Genomic DNA, 22,421 nt, shown 5'->3' with positions numbered 1-22,421 from the left:
CTCACTCCACCTTGTAGTCGCCGCCATGCTTCTCCGATGAGACAACTCATCTACAAGTGCTCCTGCATCTGGACATCAGTCTCTAGATCCGTGTTCTAGGACGAGATCGCCTCTAACCCCTGCTTGTCCCCCCGGACCTGGCTTTTCTGCCAGCTGCCTCATAACCTGCCAACACCGTCCCATCGCGACCCTTCACATTCCCGCCTGTCCCTCAGTCGACTTATTAGGGCAACTACAGACGCTTGTGTGAACCTTTTCGTCTTTTTTCCTGATCCCAGGGAAAACACCGTTTCGTTGGGGGAGCTTTTTTTTGATTTCACCGAGACGCCAAGTTAGAGGTTGGAGTTTCTTAGGGGGAGAGTTTGTGTGTGGGGGGGGGGGCGGGGGGGGCGGCGCTGGCCTCCGCAGAGAAAGGCCGCAGGGGGTGGTGTGTTGGGGTCGGATGCTCCCCCTGGACCCTGAGAGTTGGAGAGATGGAGGACGGGTTGGGCCTTTGAATTGGGGGCTGTTGGCAGGATTTGGGGGAAATTGGCGGGAGGGTGGTTGGCTCCTGCTGTTGGGAGAATTGGGGGTGTGATGATGGGGCGGGGAGCAAATGTGGGCGGCCTGGGCAGGACTGGGAGAGTACAGCTCAGCTGGCAGTATTTGAGGGCCGGGTGACCGTGGACGGAGGAGAGCTGGCCGGGCCTGGGGTGGGGAGCCCAGACTTCCTCCCCTTCCTCCCCAGCCACCATGTTCAACCAGCTCCAGCAGCAGCAGCTCCAGCAGCAGCTCCAGCAGCAGCAGCAGCAGTTGCTGCAGCTTCAGCAGCTGCTCCAGCAGCCGGCCCCGCAGACCCCCCTGCCCATGGCCATGAGCAGGTGAGTTCCCGGGGAGGGTGGCAGCTCTAGTCCGGCTACTCAGACCCAGGCCTTGGAGACCCCTCCCCAGCCCTTCCTCCCAGAGACCTGCCTGTGTGAGTCCTGCAAGTCATCATTTCCACCCCCAGGAGGGCAGAGAATGGAGGGGAGGGTCTCCCGGTGACACTGACACCCGCTCTCCACACACAGGGGGCTCCCCCAGCAGCAGCCACAGCAGCAGCTTCTGAACCTCCAGGGCACCAACGCGGCCTCCCTCCTCAACAGCTCTGTGCTGCTGCAGCGAGCTTTGCTTCTGCAGCAGTTGCAAGGTATGGCCACAGGCCCTCTCACTGCGTCTTAGTGCCGGCTTCCCAGCAGCCCCCCAGTCCCACCAGATCCACAGCGTCACCCTGAGAGGGAGCTGCTGGCGGCGTCCCAGTTTACAGGCGGGACACCGAGGCTCCAGGAGGCGCAAGTTGCTCAGCTGCAGGCGGGTCAGTCTGACCGCACCCATTGTGTGCCCTTGGCCATGTTGCTGGTCTTTGGACAGCACTCAGCACATTTCACTGACCTTCAGGTTACGTGAGATGCTGGATGGAAAGACCTGTTTTGACCACCCTCCCCTGCATCCCGTTTGACAGACGAGGAAGCTGAAAGTCCAGAGAAGGGAAGTCCTTTGCCCTGGGCCACACAGCACCAGCAGTGGCCGAGCTAGACCAAGGCCTGAGCCTCCCGACCCTGGATCTCTGAGTGGGTGCTTTAGGCCTGTGCCCTGGCCTCAGTTTCCCCATGGGGAGAGCAGTTTTTCAGCTCTTCTCTCCACGATGCTGCTCTGATACTTTCCAAGATACCTCAGCCCCTTCGGGAGTAACCCAGGGCCCAGTGGCCTGGGGCCAGCTCATGTTCAGATCCAGACTGTCCCCAGGGTAGCTGTGACTTGCCAGCCTGGACTCTGTGCTGAGGCCTTTACAAACCCAATTCCTCGACTCAGCTGACAACCCTAAGGAGAGGTTCACTCATGGCCCCATTTTACAGGTGGAAAAACAGGCCCAGAGAGGGGCACGTGCCCACGGTCACACAGTGAGTAGGTGTTGATGAGAGGGAGAGTTAGAGCCCAGATCTTACCACAGAGCTGTGTGCTGAGACGCTAGACTCTCCTGCCCCCCAGCAGGGTTTGCAGCCAGGGCAGATGTGATGGTCGTCACTCTTCTGCCCTGCCAGGGCCACCTGGGTGTGAATGGTTCTGGGAGCTTACATATAAGTGACAGACAGCCCTGGCTGGCGTGGCTAGGTTGCTTGGATGTCATGCCATGCACTGAAAGGTTGCTGGTTGGATTCCTGGTCAGGGCACATGTCTGGGTTGCGGCTCGATCCTCAGGAGGCAGCTGATCGATGTTCTCACATCAATGTTTCTCTCTCTCTCTCTCCCCCTCTCCCTCTCCCTCTCCCTCTCCCTCTCCCTTTCTCTCTCAAAAAAATCAATTAAAATCTTAAAAAAAGAAATGATAGATAGAATTGTGCACCTGAAGTCTATATAATTTTATTAACCAATGTCACCCAAATAAATTCCATTTTTTAAAAATCAACAACAAAAAGAAAGAAAAAATGACAGATAGATGAGTGGAGAGATAAAACCACACACAGGGACCCACAATATATGCATATATTTCCCCCCATTTAAAAAGTTACACTCTTCAAAGACAAGCGAAAAGAGCATTTTTAAAAGAGGATAAGAAAACCCAAATTACCGCCTGTAGCCTCACTCACCTCCTGAAGAAAAGAACCACCTGTCAAGGTTTTGGGGTGTTTCCTCCCATTCTTTTCTAGGTACAGCTGTGGGGATTGGTATGCGATGGTGGTTATTAACACAAGTGAAAGGCTGGATCTTGTTTCTTTCTCACTGAATAGAACGGCACGATCATTTATCATATGATTGGACAGTCTCTGGTTATGTGTTAGTAGCTGTTTAATATTCTATTGGAGGGATGTGCCCTTGCTTACCTAAACCTTCCCAGCCATTTCTTTTTTTTTTTTCTATTTTAAATAACAGTGGGATGAATATCCTGTTTGAGACTATTTTCTTAGAATGGATTCCCAAGAGTAGAATAACTGGGTGGGTGGGGGATGGGTATTTTATGGCTCTTGATAAGTATTGCCAAATTGCTTTCCTAAAGGACTGGACCAGTTTGCAATGTCACCAGCCACGTATGACAGTACCGGTCTCACCATGCCCACAGCAACACTGGGTATTATATGCTTTTTTATATATATACATGTATATACATATAACTTACTAACTTGGTTGGCAAAAAGCTACATTATTGATGCTTTCGTTTACATTTCTTGGAGTGCTAGTGCAGTTTAACATTTTATCATGGTCTGTTAAGCATTTGTATTTCTTTTTGTGACTTGTCCATGTCCTTTGCCATTTTTCTTTTTATTTATTTTATTTTTTTGCATAATCCCTTCACTTTTTTCCATCCGCTCCCAAATCCCACCCCCCGACAGCTTTCATTCTGTTCTCTGTACCTATAAGTCTGTTTCTGTTTTGTTTGTTAGTTTATTTTGTTCATTAGATTCCACGTGTATGAGTGAAATCATGTGCCTTTGTCTTTCTCTGACTGGCCTGTTTCACTTAGCACAATGCCCTCCACGTCTGTCTGTGCTGATGCAAAGAGTAGGATTTCCTTCTTTTTTATGGCCGAGTAGTATTCCGTGTGTAATTGTACCACAGCTTTTTTTTTTCATGATGAGATATAATTTTAATTCAACATCAGCTTTGTTACACACAAAAATTGTAGTTTAGTTACTCTGTGTTTACATTAAAAAGTTGTAAATTTTAACAGCTACAGCTTCTCTTCAATTGATAGAATGTAACAGAGTTTATGAATATAAAATAAATCAAATGCATCACAACTAATTCCAAAAATATTGCGGCTCCATAGTTTTTTTAATTTACAAAGAACCTAGTTTGTACCACAGTGATGAGTTCCAACGAACATTGTATTCAGCTCTGTACCACCGCTTTTTTATCCATTCATCCATCTCCTGATGGCCACTTGGGCTGCTTCCAAATCTTGGCTATTCTTATATAATAAAAGGGTAATATGCAAATTGACCGAACTGTGAGATGACTGGTTGCTATGATGTGCACTGACCACCAGGGGGCAGATGCTCAATGCAAGAGCTGCCCCCTGGTGGTCATTGTGCTCCCACAGAGGGAGTGCTGCTCAGCCAGAAGCCCAGAAGCCGGGCTCAAGGCAGGCGAGTGCAGCAGCAGTGGCGGGAGCCTTTCCCGCCTCTGCAGCAGCGTTAAGGATGTCCCACTGATGGCTTAGGCCCACTCCTGGTGGGGAACGGGCCTAAGCCGGCAGTGGGACATCCCCTGAGGGCTCACAGACTGCGAGAGGGTGCAGGCCGGGCTGAGGGACACCCCCCCTACCCCCCAGTGCACGAATTTTGGTGCAACAGGCCTCTAGTTGTAAATAATGCTGCAATGAACACAGCAGTCACATATCCTTTTGAATTAGTGTTTTGGGTTTCTTCGGATACATACCCAGAAGTGGAACCACTGGGTCAAATGGCAGTTCCATTTTTAGTTTTTTGAGGAAACTCCATACTGTTTTCCACAGTAGCTGCACCAATCTGCATTCCCACCAGCAGTGCACATGGGTTCCCTGTTCTCCACATCCTCGCCAGCACTTGTTGTTTGTTGATTTATTGATGGTAGCCATTCTGGCGGGCATGAGGGCTTTGCCATTTTTCTTTGGGAGTGTGCCATCTTTCATCTCACTGTAACAGCTGGTTGGCGTTCTGTTCTCTCCCTGCACATCTGTGTACATGTATTTGTTTTAAATCCATGTTAATTGAACACTTACTATATACAAGGCACACTTGTATATCTCATTGGATCCTCCTAATAACTGAGTCAAGCACTATTATTATCCCCATTTTACAGATGAAGGAACGGAGGCTGAGAAGGGGGAACTGATTTGCTCAGGGTCACAGAGCTTGTACTGTCGAGTCTGGATTTGAATAAGCTGTCACAGCACATCTGACACCTGCCCTGAACCCCTGTGCTTTTCCTCCGAGCCTTGGGGCAAGAACTTGAACTGTCTATTATGGCCCAAATACTCCCCAAGCACTGGGATGCTGAGCCTGATGAGGTGTTCCCGGGTGGTTGGGTGATGGGCAGTGGCAAGTAGACAAGGCAGTTGTGCAGCTGGTCCTAGAACAGGCAAGCTCGAGGCCCTGGGGACTGAGAGAGGCTCCGGAGAAGCCTCCAGAGGAAACACCTACACGGAGACCTGAAGTAACTGGGAGGTAGTGGGGACAGAAGGTCCCAGGTGGAAGGAACAGAGGCAGGAAGAAACCAGGCTTGTCTGAGGGATACATGGGAGCCGATAGCTGGAGTCTAGTGGGGGCAGGTGTGGGGCGAATAGAAAGAAAGGATGTCAGGGAGGAGGGCAAGGCGGGACCTGGCACCATGAGCAGCAGGGAGCTATGGAAGGGTTTAGGCAGGGGGAAGGGCGAAGTCAGAATGTGGTTTTAGAAAGATCACCCTTTGCTGCTATCCAGTGCAAACCTGGCTGACATGCAGGGATGAAGTGGCGTTGGAAGGGGGCTGGGAGTGGAGCTAGAAAGGGGAGTCAGGCTGGACTGGAAGAGGGGGAGGGGATAGGGTTGGTAGGGTTTGGTGCTGGCTTGGTGGGGGGATAAAGAGAGGGAGGAGTCAGGAGGACCTCCCGGAGACCCTGGATAAGTCCTCCGCTTCGTGTCTTTTGTGTCATCAGTAGAAACTGCTGATGGCTGAGCCTAGTGACTGGGGCCACGCATAGAAAGCTTAGCCTCTACCATCCAACCAAATGTGAAAGTGCCGTTAACTTTTATGCAGAGCACTGTGTAACAGGAAAGCACGAGAATGCTCCGCCCGCAATGTGCTATAATCCCTCTTCTCCATCTTCTTGCCTACAGGTAACCTTCGCAGCTACAACCTGGCCACCCCGAACCTGACAGCCCCCAGCCTCACACCCCCCCAGATGGCCACCCCAAATCTACAGCAGTATTTTCCCCAGGCCACTCAGCAGTCCCTGCTGGGCCCCCCTCCTGTCAGGGTCCCCATAAACCCCTCCAAGCTCATCCTTGCAGGGCGGAACCCCCAGAAACAGGCCCGGACCACCCCTGATCGCAAGGTGAGTGGTGGCGGGGGGCAGAGCAGGCAGGGATGGGAGAGGGCTGGCCTGGTGATCAGCCAGCTCCCCACTCTGGCCCACACTGGGCAGGCCACACCCCTCTTTATGCCTTAGTTTCTTCGCCTGTAAAGTGAGCAGGAGGTAAGTTGGACTTGTGTAGTGTTTCTCAAACTTCAAATATTCCTGAACCCTGATGGGATTTTTGCCATGTCGAAATATCATCAGTATTATTATTTACCTAAAATTTCTCTCTTTTTAAAAAATATATTTTTATTGATTTTTTACAGAGAGGAAGGGAGAGGGATAGAGAGTTAGAAACATCGATGAGAGAGAAACATCGATCAGCTGCCTCCTGCACACCCCCTACTGGGGATGTGCCCGCAACCAAGGTACATGCCCTTGACAGGAATCAAACCTGGGACCCTTCAGTCCGCAAGCCGACACTTTATCCACTGAGCCAAACCGGTCAGGGCTAAAATTTCTCTTTTTTAAAAAATTAAGCTATAATTGACACATAACACTATATTAGTTTTAGGAGTTCTCCTTAAAATCAGCACTGCCTGATGGAAATAAAATGCAAGCCATATATGGAATTTAATTTTTTCTAGTAATTATATTAACAAAGCAAAACAAAACAGGTGAATTTGATTTTAATTAAATATATTTTATTTAATCCAATATATTTAAAAATTATCATTCCAAAATGTAATCGATATAAAAAAATGAGTGAGGTGTTTTACATTTCTCTCTCTCTTTTTTTTTGTACTAAATCTTTAAAATCTGATGTGGATTTTATACCAAAATCTCAGTTTGGCTTTCCATGTTTCAAGTACTCAAAAGCCACCCATCTGTGGCTAACGGCTCCTGCCTGGGATAGCACAGCTTGACGTGAACTGGACTCTGCTCAGTGATTGATTGCTTGATTGATTTAAGAGAGAGAAACATTGACTTGTTGTTCCACTTATTTATGCATTTAGTGGTTGATTCTTGGATGTGCCCTGACTGGAGATCGAACCCGCAACCTTGGCACATCAGGATGATACTCTAACTAACTGAGCTATCCGGCCAGGGCCTCTGCTCAGTTATTTAAAAAGGAAACATATTATATCACTACCTAAAATAAAATAAAATAAAATAAAATAAAGTAAAATAAAATAAAATAAAATAAAATAAAACAGTAGAAAGGAAAGGTAATGGGGGTGAAACCATATTATAAAGCCCTGAACTCCACACTGGCATCCGAAGGTTCTAGCCGGCACCCCGCTCCTCCCCGTCTGAGAGGGGGTGAACACTTCAGAGGGAGGGTCCCCTGATAAGCAGAAAGACTCAGAGAGACTCGCAAAGGGAATAACGTTCTCCCCGAGACTGTCCTGGCCCTGAACGTCCCAGCAGCTCCTCACACACACCATGCTCCTCAGAGAGGATTCTGGGGTGGGGGCAGTACCCGCTTTCTGCCTGCTCCCAGGCAGCCCCCCTCTGGGGGTGAGGCATTTCCCTCCAGAGAGGGGTCCTGGCCTCTGACCTTCCAGGGGGCCTCTCCTCACAGGCTTGTCTCTGATCACCCCTTCCCCATTTTACTGGGAAAACTGAGGCTCAGAGTGGGGTGGTTGGAGGTTTCCCTGGGGGAGAAAGACGCAGAGCTGGGCTTCCTGACTTGAAGGCCGGTGCCCATGTCCTGCGGGGAGTTGCTGCAGGGCATGGAGGCCTGATGTGGTGGGCGGTCCGCTTAGTACTGGTTCCCAGGGGAGGTGCGGAGCTGGGTTTGCCCTTCCTCCCGCCAGAGGCCAAGGCCTTTCCTTTCCTGGCTCAGCTCCCCTGAAGGGTTCCTGTAAGAAGTGCGTTTGGGGCTCTGGAAAGGCCTGGGGCAGGAAGAGGCCTGGGGCTTTGGGGAAAGGGCCTCGGCCTCCAGCTTGGAGGGTGGGTGTGGGGGCAGAGGTCGTTTTGTATGGGAAGGAGGGGAGGTGGTGTCAGGCTCGGGTGAAAAGAGAGTACTCCGGGCTCCGAGAAGTCACGGGGGTTTCGGCCTGAAAGCGATGAGACGCGTGATCAGGTGTGCATTTGAGGAGGGTCCCTCTGAGCTACGTGCAGGGAAGTGGGGGACGTCAGGACGCAGCACCGTGGCCAGGAGAGGGCTCATGGCCCCCAACCTGGGTTTACTTGACGTCAGCAACCAGATGGAACGCCCTGGACACGATTCCTGGGGAGTTTAAGATCATCTCTTGGCAGCTCTGGGCCAGGCCCCTCATCTCCTGGGACTGTAGCAGCTGCTCTTGGGCAAGAATGTATTTGCAAGGTGGGCGGTGGGTGTCAGAAACGGTTTCTGAACGGAAGCAGGACTCTTCTTCTCAGACGATGCCTGTGGGAGACGAGGCAGACCCCCCAGAGGGGTCTGAGGAAGCTGCGGAGCCCCGAACGGACACACCAGGTGAGGGAGCTGCTGGTCCTTCAGAGGGGACGGCGGTTGGGGCGAGTGGGTGAAGGGCTGGTCATGGAGGCAGGGATCTTGGTGGGGGGTGAGCCCAGGCCTTACCTCCTAGAGATGGTTGGTGCTTGGCCTGTCCCTGGCAGCCGCTCATCTGCCCTTCCTTCTAGACCAAGATTCCCCTCCCTGCCCAGATGACGTCACTAAGGAGAAATGCACTTCGGCACCTGAGCCAGAGTCCTGTGAAGCGTCTGGGCCACCAGCTAAAAGGTCAAAGAGGTAACTGATGCTGAAACCCTGCCGGGGCCCAGGAGGCCTGTACTCTCATTCCTGCAAAGGCCGGGGGTGGGGGCAGGGGGCGGCGGGTGTAGGTGGGGAAAGGACTCTTCAGGCGAGTTGGAAAGGGCATTGGCTTCTGGCTTGGAGGAAGGTCAAACCTAATTCTGCATCTCACGTGGGAAGGCCCCAGGCCAGACAGACTGATGTCTTCACTGGCTGAGCCCCCTGGAGACAGACGAAGTGGCCAGGTTGAGGTGGAGATGTGCAGCTGGGACCGAGGGTGGGCAGAGGGTGGGTAGCTCTACAGGCCTTGGTTGCATATTAGCAAGTTGTGGGGGGTGGGAGCAAGTGGTCCTCCCAGTTTATTTAGGCTGAGAGCCAAAGGGCTTGCCCAAATGCCCAGCTCGAATGTGGTAGAGTGATGATTGGAACCCGGGTCTTAGCCTTTCTAGGGAGCCGGTTGGAAGACATGAATTTGATCTCCTTTGATCCTTCCTAGCTCAGAGACGCCCACGGAAAAGAGACCCCCAGGGCAGCTGCAGGCGAAGGTCCAGCCACAGGCCCGGATGACAGCGCCGAAGCAGACGCAGACACCCGAGCTGCTGCCCGATCCACTGGAAGCCCGAGTGCGGCCACGATCCCAGCCACGGGTTCTGCAGATCCAGGCCCCGGTGCTGCCGCCGCTGCAGAAGCAGGCACAGACACAGACCTCCCCAGAGCACTTAATGCCGCAGCAGGCACAGCCGGAGGCAGAGCCACCGACGCAGGTGCAGCCACAGGCACAGGTGCAGCCCCCAAGGCAGGTGCAGCCGCCGCTGCAGAAGCAGGCACAGACCCAGACATGTCCACAGGTCCCGGCAGGAACACAGCCGAGGGCCCAGCCAGTGGAGCAGCCACCAGAGCAACCTCCAGTGCAGTTGCCAGTGCAGCCACCCGACCAGACCCAGGGGCAGCCTGCGACGCAGCCACAAGTGCCGGCATCAGAGCAAGGACCAGTTCCGGCTGATTCCCCTCTGCAGGAGGCACCGCCCAGTGCAGCAGAAGCTGAAGCAGGTAGGTGAGCGCTGGCTCCCAGCCGGCCCAGTGCTGGAACAGCTCTGCCCAGACCCCTCTGTCCTCCCCTGACACTGTCCAGCTCTGACCGGGCGCTGCCTGGGACCAAGGGTTGGACCCAGAACCAGGGTTTGGGGCCATTCACACCAGAGGCTTACAGGCCTTGGCTGTGAGCACAGAAGGTGGCCCTTGGGCCCAGGTCCCTCTGGGTCCGGTGGGAGATGGGCCCTGGGAAACAGCCCATGTGTCATTCCAGGCCTGGAGGAGGCCTCCCCGGAGCCGGCGGTGGCCCAGGTGAGCATGGAGGAGAGCCAGGAGGAGCTGACCGGTGGCCTGGATGTGGGAGAATGTGAGAAAAGAGCAAGAGAGATGCTCAGGGTGGGTAGAGCTGCTAATGTGGCAGCGTGAGGACCACAGTGCCCAGCGGTGGGAGGGCCTCTTTCCATCCCAGGCCCCCTCGGGGCCCCCTCGCGTTTCCCCACCTGGGACATGTGCCCGCAGCCTGGGCTTGTGGGCAGACCTGAGTGGGTTTGACTGTGGTTCGTCAAACTCTTCATGCTGTCGAGCTGCCTTCACACGCGCCTTTGCTCTGAAGATCTGATGCTACTTTGGGGACAGGAGTCCCTTCCAGCCGGCTCATCCCCAAACTGGAGCGTCTAGTCCCCTCCCATGAGTAACGTTGCTCTTTAGAGAGAGTGGAGTGTCAGCCCGTGCCAGGGGTTCGGGGCCCAGCTCTGCTTCATAGTGGATTCCGGCCAAGCCCATTCCCTCCTTTGTGTCTCACTTTCTCGCTGTCATGTGTATGAGGAGGGGGTGGACCTGGCTTTAGATTTAGGGGGGCCTGGCTTTGCATCCTGACAGCAGTGCTTCGCAGCCGGGTGAGCTTGGACAGTCCTCGAACAGCTTACAGCCTCAGTTCCCCCATCTGTAAAGGGGGCTGTCGGAGGCCCGATGAGACCACGCTCAGAGGTCTTCAGCACTGGGGCTGGCCCGCCATGCGCGTCCAGCTGGTGGTAGCTCTGCTCCTGCTCCTGGCGCAGGTGTGGGGTGCCGGGGGCTCCCTGAAGGTCACCATCCTGCAGAGCAGTGACAGCCGGGCCTTTAGCACCGTATCCCTCGCACCCGGGCCACGTTCCAGCGACTCCGCCTCCGCCACCCCTGCCGCCGCCAGCGTGCCCTCCAAGCAGGCGCTCCAGTTCTTCTGCTACATCTGCAGGGCCGGCTGCTGCAGCCAGCAGGTACTGCCCCCTGCCCTGGGCAGTGGGTCGGTCGGGGGGAGGGCCTGTGTAGGATGCCCAGCCTGCCCGGTCCACGGCTGCCTGCGTGGCCACATGGGGCCCCCTGAGCCCCGGTTCCTGGCAGCTGAGCATCGCTCAGAGCACGTGTTCTGAGCAGCCACGAAGGCAGGCTTTTACAGTCAGGCAGAGCTGGTTTGAATCGGCCCTGCCCAGCCCTGCGGACCTCGGGAGGGAATTCACCCTTTGTGCCTCAGTTTCCCCAGGCGTCAGATGAAGAAACATGTAGAACCCACCACATCAGGTAGTTCTGAGGATTCAGTGACTCGACATTGAAGTCATGAGCCCCAGGCCCGGCCCGGAGCGAGCATAGCATTCATAACAGCATTAGGCTCGTATTACCACCCCGGGGGCTGCAGATACCCCTCCACTCTGTGCCTGGCGGAGCGGAGCCAGGGGCCTGAGAGCTCCTCAGACTGCTCCTGGTCTTTGAGGCTCACACAGGCTCCAGGAGGAGCGGAGGCTCTGGCTGCTGTGTGCTCGCTCTGTGCCTCAGTTTACCATCCTTCTGTGGCCCACACAGGGTTGTTGTAAGAGAAATGGCCTCTCAGTGGTGTTGGGGCGGCCATGAAAGCCAAGGTTGGAGGCCTCCTCCCTCGGCCCCGCCCTGACCGCCTTCCGGGGACCAGTCCTCATGCCCGTCCCTCCCTCCCTCCTGCCGTAGGAATTCCAGGACCACATGTTGGGGGCCCAGCACCAGCAGCGGCTCGGAGAGATCCAGCACATGAGCCAAGCCTGCCTCCTGTCCCTGCTGCCCGTGCCCCGGGATGTCCTGGAGAGAGAGGACGAGTGAGTGAGGGATCTCGGAGGCCCTGTGTGGGGGGTGGGCAGTCTCCCAGGCCAGGCCAGGCTGAGACGGGCCCCGATTCTACCATCTGCAAGGTCTGCCTTTGTGTTAAGCATTGCCCTCCCCCAGAGGCCTCTTCACACCATTCACTGTGTGACCTTGGACCTCAGTTTTCCTTGTCTGTAAAATGGCCTCGTAAGGGGTGTAATGCAGGAACTCATGAACTAAACCCTTTCTCAGGGCTCCATCCGGGCAGGACCAGCGTGGCCGTCCACGTGGGAAGGACGTGGGTTGTGGGGCTGCTCCCCTGGCTCATGTGCCGACCTGCCTGCCACAGGGGCATGGAGGTGCAGGGCAAGAGCAGATCTGGGAACCACGGGGCATTAAACTGAAGGAGAAAGAAAGGTTTCCAAGGCCAGATATCCTCGATGCTGTCGCTGTCCCGGTGACCCTCTGGCGTCCCAGATACTTCTAAATCCCATTTCTCCCCCAACTCTCCTTGTTCATATTCTTATTTAAGTATTCTTCCAGGTGAAGTTCCAAACCCTTTGGTTAAGTTTCCAAAAGAGCTCCTGTTGGAATTGCCCTGCGTTTACCGAGCACCTAGGAGAGCGACCGTCTTTCCAGGAACGTGGGGTCACACTGCCCTTGTTTTGCTTGTCATCATTCAGGGAGCCGCCTCTGAGGCGCTGGTGCAACACCTGCCGGGTCTATTACGTGGGGGACCTGATCCAGCACCGCAGGACACAGGACCACAAGGTGCGAGGCCACGCGCTGCCAGGCCCCTGGATGTGCTGTCTCCAGGCCGCGGGCTGGGAGGGAAGGAGTCCAGGCTGGAACTTTCGGAAAGTCCGTGTCAGTCTGTCTCTGCGTGGCCGTCACACGGAAGTGTGGCTTCTCAACGCCTCAGCGCGTTTCTTCTTTGGGCCTCAGTTTCCCCATTTGTCCGGCGCGGGCCAGGCACCATCTCGCCCTGCCGTTGAGCCGTGGGGCTCGGGGGGCTCCTCCCAGCGCGTGTGCTCTCTCCTGTCTTCTCTCTGTGGCCATCCGCCATCCCATCTCGGAGCCAGTGGCACAGGGAAGGGACCTGCGTGCCCATGCGCTGGCACAGGGGCTGAGATTGCAGATGTGGCGGCCGGCAGGAGGGAGGCCAGGCCTCGCTGGCGCTGCCAAGCTGCGCCTGGGGACACTGCCCGCCACCCCCTTGGTCTGCCCTCCTTCCCCCCAGATCGCCAAACAGTCCCTGCGACCTTTCTGCACCGTTTGCAACCGCTACTTCAGGACCCCCCGCAAGTTTGTGGAGCACGTGAAGTCCCAGGGGCACAAGGACAAAGCCAAGGAGGTAACCCCGGCTCCCTGGGGGACAGGCTCGGGGAGGTGCAGAGTCTTGGCCAAGGCCGCACAGCAAGTTGAGATTTATCCCAGCCCGAACTCATAGCAGGTCCAGGGCGGTTGGGAGACCGGGGTGAGTGTGGGGGGGGGTGGCACCTTGGCCACCCAGAGCTGACCTGAGCCCTGACCCACTTCCTGGGCAGATGAAGATGTTCGAGAAGGAGATAGCTGGCCAAGATGAGGACCACTTCATCACGGTGGATGCCGTGGGCTGCTTTGAGGACGATGAAGACGAGGAGGAGGAGGATAATGAGGAAGAGATGGAGGCTGAGGAGGAACTCTGCAAGCAGGTGCTTGGGGGGAGGAAGGAATGTGGGAGGCAGGCTGGAGGCTGGACTCCCAGCCCAGGAGGGACCGCGCCCCACCTCCCGGGGCCAGGAGGCACTGTGCTGGCCTTTACAGGCACTAATGCTTGCTACAATTTAGTACTAGTACTAACTATATCCTGTAGGACTATGTAAATACACCAAGGTGACTACAGGGGGGCAGTGAAATCTGTGAGGGCCTCGAAGCCTGGCTGCAATGCTGACGTGTCGAGGAAGGGAAAGGGGACCCCGGGAGGGAGCAGCATCAGTAAAGGCATGGGCGGGGGCGATGCAGCACATACAGGAAAGGTCAGCGTAAGATGCTGCTAATGCTGATAGCGCCGTCGGCGCTTTTAGAGCACCTACCTGTATACCAGGCATGTGCCAAGCACTTTCCTGGCAGGATCTCACCAACTTGGATGCCAGGCTGTGCTCGGAATGCCCCACTACTCTGCCTCCCGTGAGCGAGGAGCTAGAGAAGCGTGGACTCTCTTCGGTTTAACATGTTTCCGGAGCAGCTGTTCTGGGCCAGACCCTGGTGCTGGGATATGTGGGGACGAAGGCCTGGCCCCTGGCAGACCTCGCCCGTCACAGCCCAGGGTGGTGATGGGGCAGCAGAAAGGACGCAGAGGGACTGTGGATGGAGGGTTGCCAGGGTGGCTCCAGCCCCAGGCAGGTTAGGGGTGGGCTGGCCTTGCTTGTCAGAGTCAGAAGTGGTGTCCTGGGCAAGCCCCTTGGCATCTCTGCGCCTGTTTCCTCTGTTCAAATAGTCCCCACTCAGGCTGTGAGGGTGACAGCCCCGGCTGGCAAACGGGAGTGGGTGTCACTCCGAGAAGCCACGTTTGCTTGCCTGGTGTGTGGGAGGCACTGCTGGGCATGGTGAGGCTGGCATGGCTGGCGTCAGGTGGCCTCATCTGGAAGGGGCTATGGCCAGGCGAGACGAGGGGTCCTAGGTCACCTGAAACCCATCCCCCAGGACTGAGGTCACTGCAGCACCAGGTGGGAACTCATGGAGCCGGCAGGGGGCTCACGGTTAAACGTGAAAGCAGGACTTGGGGCCTACCAGGGTTTACTAACCTGGCTCCTCCCTAAACCAGCTGTCTGACACCAGGAAGTGAGTTAATGTTTTCTCTCTTACGTAAAATGCGTGAACCATAGGTGTTGGTGGTGAGGATTCAATGAGATGACATGTGCGATGTGTTGGGCACACCTGGCATGGTTATGGCCACTGTGGGAGCAGGAGGGCTTCCTGGAGGAAGCGACTGATTGAGCTGAGCCTACGAAGTATAGATGGGGAAGGATTGGCTGTGCAAAGGCTCAGAGAATGCCACCCACAGCCTCCTCAAAACCAAAGGGACTGTGTTTAAGAGCATGGGTGGGTTCCAGGGCCCCCCACCTGCACTCAGGGGTGGGGGGCTCTGGGGGAAGTCAGACCTGAGACCCACACTTGCATGTTTCCAGGTGAGGTCCAGAGGGATAGCCATAGAGGAGTGGAAAGACCCAGAGACCCACAGCCCCAGCACTGCACATGGTAAGACCTCAGCTCTGACCTCAGCCTCCAGGTGACCCCCCAGGTCCCGGCCACAGCATCCTGGCCAGGTGGCCGATCCTCGTCCTTTTCTCCCACCTGGAAGGTGGGGGGATAAATGGGCCCCTAAAGAGGGCGGCACACCTGGCTGTGTGGAGGAACGTGAGTGCACAGACCCCGCTGCCCCACAGGTGTGGACTTCATGGTGCCGGTGATGGGCTACGTCTGCCGCATCTGCCAGAAGTTCTACCATGGCAACTCGGGGGCAAAGCTGTCCCACTGCAAGTCCTCGGGCCACTTGGAGAACCTGCAGGTGAGCTGGGCCTCCAGCCCCACCCACCCTGCCCAGGACTCACTCCATCCAAACTGGGAGCAATGGCCACTGGCCACCTCCCTCCTGTGTTTGACCTCAGCTCCCAGACACCACCCCCAACAGGGAGGACCTGCCCACAAAGGGCGGGGCTGGGCTCCTTCTGCTTTTGTTCTGGGGAAGAGAGGTGCTGAGGGCCAGGCCGTGGGCGCCAGAGCTCCGGCCCAGGGAGGCTGAGCGCAGTACAGAGTCACAGCACGTCCAGTGCCGTCTCAGCCGGGCTGGGGAAGCAGCTGCTGGCCGGCAGTACGCCAGGAAGGGAGGGCTCTGCCTCATCTGCACCCTCTGTGTCCAGAAATACAAGAAGGCCCAGGACCCCAGCCCTGCCCCCAGGCCCGTGAGCCGCCGGTGTGCCATCACTGCCCGCAACGCCCTGACTGCTCTGTTCACCTCCAGCGGCCGCTCACACATCCAGCCCACCATCCAGGACACAGCCAAACCCCCCAGCAAGGTGACGACCCAAGCTCCCCAGCCCCCACCATTCCGGCGCTCAGCCCGCCTCAAATCCTGATAGGAGCCCCCCCAGCCACCTGGGGCGGGTCCGGATCTGTGCTTCCTGGGGGTCTGCATGGAAACTTGACATGGTTGGTGTTTTTACCCAGAAATCCAATAAAAGGTAGCTTGGTTGTCTAGTCCCCAGCAGCACTCTGTCTGGGTGGACAGGGGAAGGGAGGCACCCAGCCAGCTCTCCGTCTCTCTAGGCTCAGTGTGGGGGCAAACCAGACAGCCACACACAGGTTCCCAAACCAGGGATTCTGGGATCACAAGGCGCTTCACCTCTCTGAGCCTCAGTTTCCCTCTTAATGCACGAGGGCCAGGAAAATCTTCACGTGAGATCTCATTTAACCTTCACAGTGACTCTCGGAGGGTGGTCTTATCACCCCCAAGTTATAGATGAAGAAACTAAGGCCTGGCAAGGTCAAGTGACTTGCTGAAGGTCATACACCTGGTGAGTGGCCAGGATTTGACTCCAGGCCTGAGCGCTGGGCCCCGGCTCTCTCCAGCCGGATGCTGTGGGAGGGGAAGTACAGGAAGGGGGGCCCTTGCTGCTCCTCCGGTTCCGAGTTCGTGGTGCACTAACGGTGACCCTGCCTTCTCGTCAAGTGACCGGCGATGCATGGTCAGTGACTGGAGCCCAGGCCGAATTGGATCTTTAGTTCTGCTATTTCCCCATTTGGAAAGACCCTTACGGATCAGACAACCAGACCAACCCTACTGTTGGCCAGCTGGGGAGATGGGCCAGGAGCAGGAGGTGGTGCCCAAGCTGGCACGGCATGCCTGGGTGTCGGTTGTCAGTGAAAGCCCTAGTACCCAGAGGAGCTAAGTGCATCCCACGGGGTCACACAGCGTGTCCAGTGCTGTCTCAACCTGGCGGGGAAGCCCTGCCGGCCAGGAGCCTTCCAGCGGGGGAGGAAGTCCCGACCTCACCTGTACCCCGTGTCCAGAAATAAAGAAAACAGGAACCCCACCCCCCTCCAGGCCCATGAGCAACGCCCGGAACGCCCTGACTGCTCCGTTCACCTGTCGGCCCCCGGGGTTCTCATCCAGGACCCAGTCAGAGGCGCAGTGCGACTGCAGACACGTTTAATGTGGACATTCAAGGCCTGGGCGGAGCGGAGAGAGCCCAGGAGTGGGACAGGCAGGCAAGGTGGGGGGGTTGCAGGCCCACACCTGACGCCAGGAGGGAAGGCTGGGTGGTGGGAGGTGGCCCATACAGCCGAGGGGAGAATCTGCAGAGCGGCTCAGGCAGGCAGAGCCGCCAGGGGACCTGTAGGCCAGCCCTTGAGAAGGCATCTAATCAGGTGGTGAGTGCCCAGGCTGGAGCCTGGCCCTGGAGGCTCCTGGAGCCTAAGTGCTGGCGTCGTAGTCGTAGTCGTCGTCGTCATCGTCGTCGGGGTCCTCCCCCAGCTGCTGCTGGAACTCCAGGCGCGTCTGCCGGTTGGACTCCAGCAGCTCCTGGAGGCGGGCGTGGAGGTGGTCGTTCTGCTCTTCCAGGTGGTCCAGGCAGGAGTTGATCTGGTCCAACATGGAGTTGATGGCAGCGTATTCTGGAGGAAGGGAGAGAGCCAAGATCCCAAGTCTCCTCAGCGCTCAGACACCCCCACCCCAACCACCACCCCCAGCCTGACTCCAGAAGGGCTTTGGCAAGTCCGTACTCCTTCCTGAGCCTCCGAGTCACTGTGGGGAAAGTGGGTGGATATAAAAAGGGAAGGCTTTGGAGAGAGAATACCTTAGCACACCAGGCTCAGCCAGGGTCCTGCCTGGGAAGTCCTGCCAGATACCAATCCCCTTTCCACTCCTTCACCTGCCAGGAGGCCAGAGCCCACATTCCTGAGTGGGGCAATCCAGGCCTGTCCCCAGGCAAGCCCATCCTGCCAGCTCTTCCATGGCCTTTGCCCCCACGATAAGGCACCCAGATTCCAAGACCCCACTCACCTCTCTCACATCTGCCTTTGCCCACCTCAGGCCCCTTGAACACGCTGTTGCCTCTGCCTAGGATGCACCGTCCCCCCTCCTGTCTCCCTCCCTCCTCTCCTGGATGAGTCCTACTCATGTTTCAAGTCTCAGCACGGGTGTCACCACAGGGAGCCCTCCCAGCACCCCAGACGAGATCAGGCCTCTATGCCCGATCCCCTTCTGCACACCTCAGGGCCCTCCCTCCGGATGTGATCATCTGTGCTGGTCTCCTCCCCGACCAGACCATAGAGCTCCGTGAGAAGTGTTCACTGCCGTTTCCCCGAGGCCCTCACCGACACACAATGAACATTTGTTGAGTGAGTGAATGAATAGATGAATGAATGAAGCCTCTAACTTTCCAGTTCTTCTGCCTTTACTCGACTGTCCCTGCCACGCAGAATACAACAGCCATTTAACAACTAGCTCAAAACACCTCTTCTGAGAAGCCTTCCCTGATCTCCACCAGAAGTCATCACTCCCTCCTCCCCAACCACTCCTGACCTGCACCCAGCAGCACAATGTCCCTTAGGGCCCAAGGGCTGGGCCCGTGCCCACTGCGGGAGCCGGTTCTGAGCCAGCCTATGACTCAGATACACTCTGCTGCCAGCTTGGGACCAAGGGGAAGTGGCTGGCAGTGTTTGGAAAAGGCCAGCGCTGGAGGGTGTCTGGGATATGGATGCAAATGTGTCTGCATTCTGGAGGAAGAGCGCCCATCACCCAGAGCTGGCACACCTCAGAGGCCAGAGGCCTGGGAAGTCTCTGCTGGGCTTTACAGTCCAGCCACCTTGTGGTACAGGTGGGGAAACTGAGGCCAGGAAGGAAAGGACCTGCGCAGGGTCCTCCAGCTCGTCGGAGGCCAGAGCCAAGACGCAGACCTGGGAAGTGGGGCACCTGGGCTTCAGCCCCAGCTCTGCATCCCAGGAAGTTGCTGCAACCTTTCTGGAAAAGGGAGAGACAGTCCTGGTGGCTGTGAGGACTCAAGTATATCAAGAACTCAGACAGGGTCTGGCCGCAGCAAGTACTTAACACTTGGTCATTATTATCAACGTTGCACATTCTGTGTCGAGAGACACAGCCAGGGAGGGATGGGGGAGGCGGTGTCTCCACAACACGGGGGCCGGGCTCTATCCGTGTCAAGGGTGCCTCCCTCCTCCCCACGGTGCTCAGTGCTGTGAACTGGCCGGCGACCACTCAATGTGACTCCTGGGAGGCCCGTCCTGATGCAGCTTAACACACTTCTGGCCACCGTTCAGGGCAAAGCGGCCAGCTCACCACGCTTCCCGTGGGAGGTCTACCTCTATTAAACGCAGGCCCTGGGTGATGGGAGTGTTGTAAAACTATTGAGGTGATGCCCTCGCTGGTGTGGCTCAGTGGATAGAGCGTCAGCCTGCAGGCTGAAGGGTCCTGGGTTCGATTCCAGTTAAGGGCACATGCCCAGGTTGCAGGCTTGATCCCCAGTAGGGGGTGTGCAGGAGGCAGCCGATCAATGATTCTTTCTCATCATTGAGTCTTCTATCTCTCTCCCTCTCCCTTCCTCTCTGAAATCAATAAAAAAATATTAAAAAAATAAAACTATTGAGGTGATGGATGCACACTCTGGATACTGTGAAACCCACTGAATCGTACAATTTGAATGGATGAGTTGTATAGTATGTGAATTATAGCTCAATAAAGCTGTTCCCAAAACAAAACGCAGACTCAACACCTACATTTACTAAGTCCTGCACTCTAATAGCCCAATCTTTATTACACTAAAGAGAATAATAATAACCGTTTACTGAACACTTGCATTTTGGAACCTACTGAGTATTTCTCATTCATTTTCCCATTCAATCCTGACACATCTCAATGCCTGAGGGATTAATCACTGTTATTTTACAGATGAGGAAACAGGCTTCCGAGGGTCAGAAGGGAGCTGACGGTTCTCTCTCCACACCTCACCCACCTTCCATCCACCGCAGTGCCGTGCACACCACAGGCTGCTTTGTAAACAAGTCACATTCAGGGCTCCAGGCCGCACCAGAAAAGATGGCTGGGGCTGCTGACTTAGCAAGGCGCGCGCCCACCCGAACGGCCCTTGGGCTGGGCCAGAGCGGCCCGCCGTCCCCACAGGGGCCGAGCTCAGCACTGGAGCAAACCCCCAAAGCGCGGGTGTCTCTGCAGCGGCCTCAGTTTCTGCAAAATGGGGCCTGCTGCCCACAGTTCTCGAATGCTGGGGTTCCCAGAGACCCACTGGCAGGTGCCAGGAACCTGCAACCCACCCAGGAGCGGGAGATGAGAGGGCTCCTTCCTTCCACATCCCTATGCGGGCCGCCCCCCTCCCCTGGAAGGTACCCGGAGAAAGCAACGGTCGCTCAGCAGTCCCCCCGCGTCACCTGCTTCCCCGAAGCTGTCATCCTCGTCTTCCGTGCTCGGTACCACCGGCATTCCCATATTGGGGCCCGACATCGCGGGCTCGGGCGCCGCAGAGGCCACGAGACGCTGAAACGCCGCGACCGTCACGCCGTAGCCCGCGCCGGGCGGAAGGTGGAGGGGGCGGGCGTCGCGCGGGGCCGGAAGAGTGGAGCCGCGCAGAGGAACGCAACCTGCGGACTGGGCAGCCCGGACCCCGCCCACAAGGCAAGGAGCCCCGCCCCAATTATAACTCCGCCCCCGCCCGCCATCAGACCCCGCCCCTCCCTCAACCCTAACCCCGCCCCGCCCGTCCCCAGGCCCCGCCCCCATCCGAGCCCCGCCCTCTCCGTCGAGCTCCTCACTCTCTCCCGGCCCCGCCACCCCCAGGCTGCTGGCCGGGAAGCCTAGATGGTGGAGGCTCGGGCAAGCGAGTTGGGTGGAGGGGCAGCAGCAGCCTGGGACCCCGCCTCCCCCGTTCTATCCCCATTCCGCCCCTCCTGCCGCTGGCGACCTGTGGGTGGGCCAGCAGCGCCTCCGCGTGGGCGAAATCTGAGCCGCGTGCTTTCTAAGGACCCCCCTAATCAATGGCTTCGGAACATTTTCGTTCACAGCCTCCTGGAGAGTCACGGCTGGCAGAGAGCTGCGTGTGGCTGTCGCTCAGGAAAGGCCGTGGGAGACGCCTGGCCCAGCCGCATTCACCCCCACCCCTTTGCCAGCTGGGAAAGGGAGCCCTGCTCAGTCACCAGCCAGCAAGTGTCGCTCCTGAGCGGGACCCAGAGGTGTGATCTCCAGCTGGGAGTGACTTGCATATGTCAGTGCCACCGCCTTCTCCCTGAACCACGGTGAGTGGAGGTGAGGCCTCAGCTGAACCAGTGCCTCACCCAGGTCAGCTGACACCACCCCCACCCCCACCCCGGACTATAAAGTGCGGGCATCCTTTCTCCTGTCCCCCAATTGGCCACCCTCCTGCCAAGCCTCCACTCCTCCCTACTGGGGGCCGGCACACCCTCACAGCCGCCTTGAGGAGCACCTGTGCCCCTGATGGAGCAGGTGACAGCACTTGGACCATTCCGGGAGAGGGAGGAATCTTTGGGTCCGAGAGGGTGCTAGGAGCGTGCCTGGGGGCAGCTGGGTGCCTTGGGCATGGCCCCATCCCTCTCTCAGTCCAGGCTCCACTAAACTCATCTTTCCCTGGAGTCTGGCCCCGAGCTACAGTGGCATCTGGTTGGGCTGGCTCCAGGTCTGTCCTGCTCCCTGCTGGCTGAGGCTGGGGACTGCTCACAGCTCCAGTACCTCCCCATGCCCCTGCCAAGGCAAATGGGACAGGTGTGCAAGTCTGTGAGGGGGAGGAGCCTGGGTTCCTTTGGAAGCCGGCCTCCTCTGGCCTCTGGCCTTGCCAGGGGGGAAGAGGGGAAGAGGGAGTTCCCATGTGCAGCACAGGTGAAGAGGGGCTCCAGCTGCCGCCCGGGTGGGCAGGAGCTTGTCAGGCCCCAGACACAGGCCCCGCCAGTGGTGGTGCAGGCCTGGAGCCCTCAGGCCTCTGGAATCTGCATCCCTGGCAGCATCTCCCCCTGTTCGCCTCCCCCAGCCCTGCCCCGGGTGGTCCAGACGTCATCATAGAGGAGAGGGGTGGTTGAGGGACAGTGCTCTGAATGGGGTTAGCATGGATACTGCCACTCACCAGTGGGGGCAGGAGGGCAAGCACTGGACCCACAGGAGGCTGGCAGAGGAGCAAGGGACCACCCTGGTGACCCTCTGTGCCTGGCACAGCCTCAAGCTGGGCATTCCCTGTCCTACCTACTGTTGGCTGCCATCTTATAACATCACAGGGATCCTGGTGAGTTGGGGGTGACAGCACTTCAGCTTCCCCTGTTCCCTCCAGCTCCCCGGCCCTGGCGAGGCCTTTGTTGTAGGACCTGTTGCAAGTGGCTGAGTGTAGACATGAGGTGTGACCTCGGTGTTTCCATTGTCCTGGGCACCCCTCAAAGGCAAGGACATGTGAGGGCTAGCATTGGCTTGGGGGTGGGCCCAGGATTGGGAGTTAGGACGTGTTCAAAGATGGACTCAAGTTCCGTGACCTCCATCCCTCACTGAGGGCCTCAAGGCGG

At 57.0% G+C, this 22,421-nt stretch overlaps 3 protein-coding genes across 13 annotated transcripts in view; 2 read left to right on the top strand and 1 right to left on the bottom strand.

Annotated features, from left to right (window-relative positions):
• The first annotated feature begins 712 nt into the window (after positions 1-712).
• On the top strand, positions 713-16,930 carry CIZ1 (CDKN1A interacting zinc finger protein 1). Of its 11 annotated transcripts, none has more exons than XM_023744480.1 (17): positions 713-860; positions 1,050-1,168; positions 3,014-3,085; positions 5,814-6,031; positions 8,366-8,456; positions 8,624-8,732; positions 9,232-9,785; positions 10,042-10,163; positions 10,826-11,023; positions 11,745-11,869; positions 12,539-12,626; positions 13,096-13,209; positions 13,403-13,549; positions 15,026-15,095; positions 15,284-15,405; positions 15,758-15,913; positions 16,318-16,337. In XM_023744480.1, exons 1-17 carry the CDS (start codon positions 733-735, stop codon positions 16,318-16,320), a joined length of 2,436 nt encoding a protein of 811 aa, XP_023600248.1. In that variant the 5' UTR covers positions 713-732; the 3' UTR covers positions 16,321-16,337. The 11 variants fall into 11 exon arrangements, with proteins under 11 accessions (XP_023600248.1, XP_014301039.2, XP_023600246.1 ...); XM_023744479.1 differs by lacking the exon at positions 16,318-16,337 and adding an exon at positions 16,567-16,930 and having other exon boundaries at positions 714-860; XM_014445554.2 differs by lacking the exon at positions 16,318-16,337 and having other exon boundaries at positions 714-860; positions 9,232-9,499; positions 9,584-9,785; positions 15,758-16,097.
• A 99-nt stretch (positions 16,931-17,029) lies between these two features.
• On the bottom strand, positions 17,030-20,505 carry CUNH9orf16 (chromosome unknown C9orf16 homolog). Its single transcript, XM_006103120.3, has 2 exons — positions 20,295-20,505; positions 17,030-17,510 (listed from the first exon to the last, which is right to left on the bottom strand). The coding sequence occupies exons 1-2, from the start codon at positions 20,365-20,367 to the stop codon at positions 17,311-17,313; spliced, it is 273 nt and encodes a 90-aa protein (XP_006103182.1). The 5' UTR covers positions 20,368-20,505; the 3' UTR covers positions 17,030-17,310.
• Positions 20,506-20,927: 422 nt separating this feature from the next.
• PTGES2 (prostaglandin E synthase 2) overlaps positions 20,928-22,421 on the top strand; it is a 28,848-nt gene continuing 27,354 nt past the window's right edge. Inside the window, exon 1 of the mRNA XM_023744488.1 lies at positions 20,928-21,363. Coding sequence (XP_023600256.1) covers positions 21,355-21,363 — 9 coding nt within the window. The 5' untranslated portion in view covers positions 20,928-21,354. The remainder of the gene's footprint in view (positions 21,364-22,421) is intronic.

Source organism: Myotis lucifugus, unplaced genomic scaffold, assembly GCF_000147115.1.
Source record: "Myotis lucifugus unplaced genomic scaffold, Myoluc2.0 scaffold_465, whole genome shotgun sequence".
Lineage (NCBI taxonomy): Eukaryota > Metazoa > Chordata > Mammalia > Chiroptera > Vespertilionidae > Myotis > Myotis lucifugus.
This window is presented reverse-complemented; position numbering and strand designations above follow the sequence as displayed.

Bases quoted from the DNA above. Each gene is read 5' to 3' on its own strand.
- CUNH9orf16 (XM_006103120.3), bottom strand. From the start codon at position 20,367: ATGTCGGGCCCCAATATGGGAATGCCGGTGGTACCGAGCACGGAAGAC. The intron at 17,511-20,294 runs GTGACGCGGGGG...CCCTTCCTCCAG, and splicing joins TGACAGCTTCGGGGAAGCAG to AATACGCTGCCATCAACTCC.
- CIZ1 (XM_014445552.2), top strand. From the start codon at position 733: ATGTTCAACCAGCTCCAGCAGCAGCAGCTCCAGCAGCAGCTCCAGCAG. The intron at 861-1,049 runs GTGAGTTCCCGG...CTCCACACACAG, and splicing joins CTGCCCATGGCCATGAGCAG to GGGGCTCCCCCAGCAGCAGC. The intron at 11,024-11,744 runs GTACTGCCCCCT...CTCCTGCCGTAG, and splicing joins CCGGCTGCTGCAGCCAGCAG to GAATTCCAGGACCACATGTT.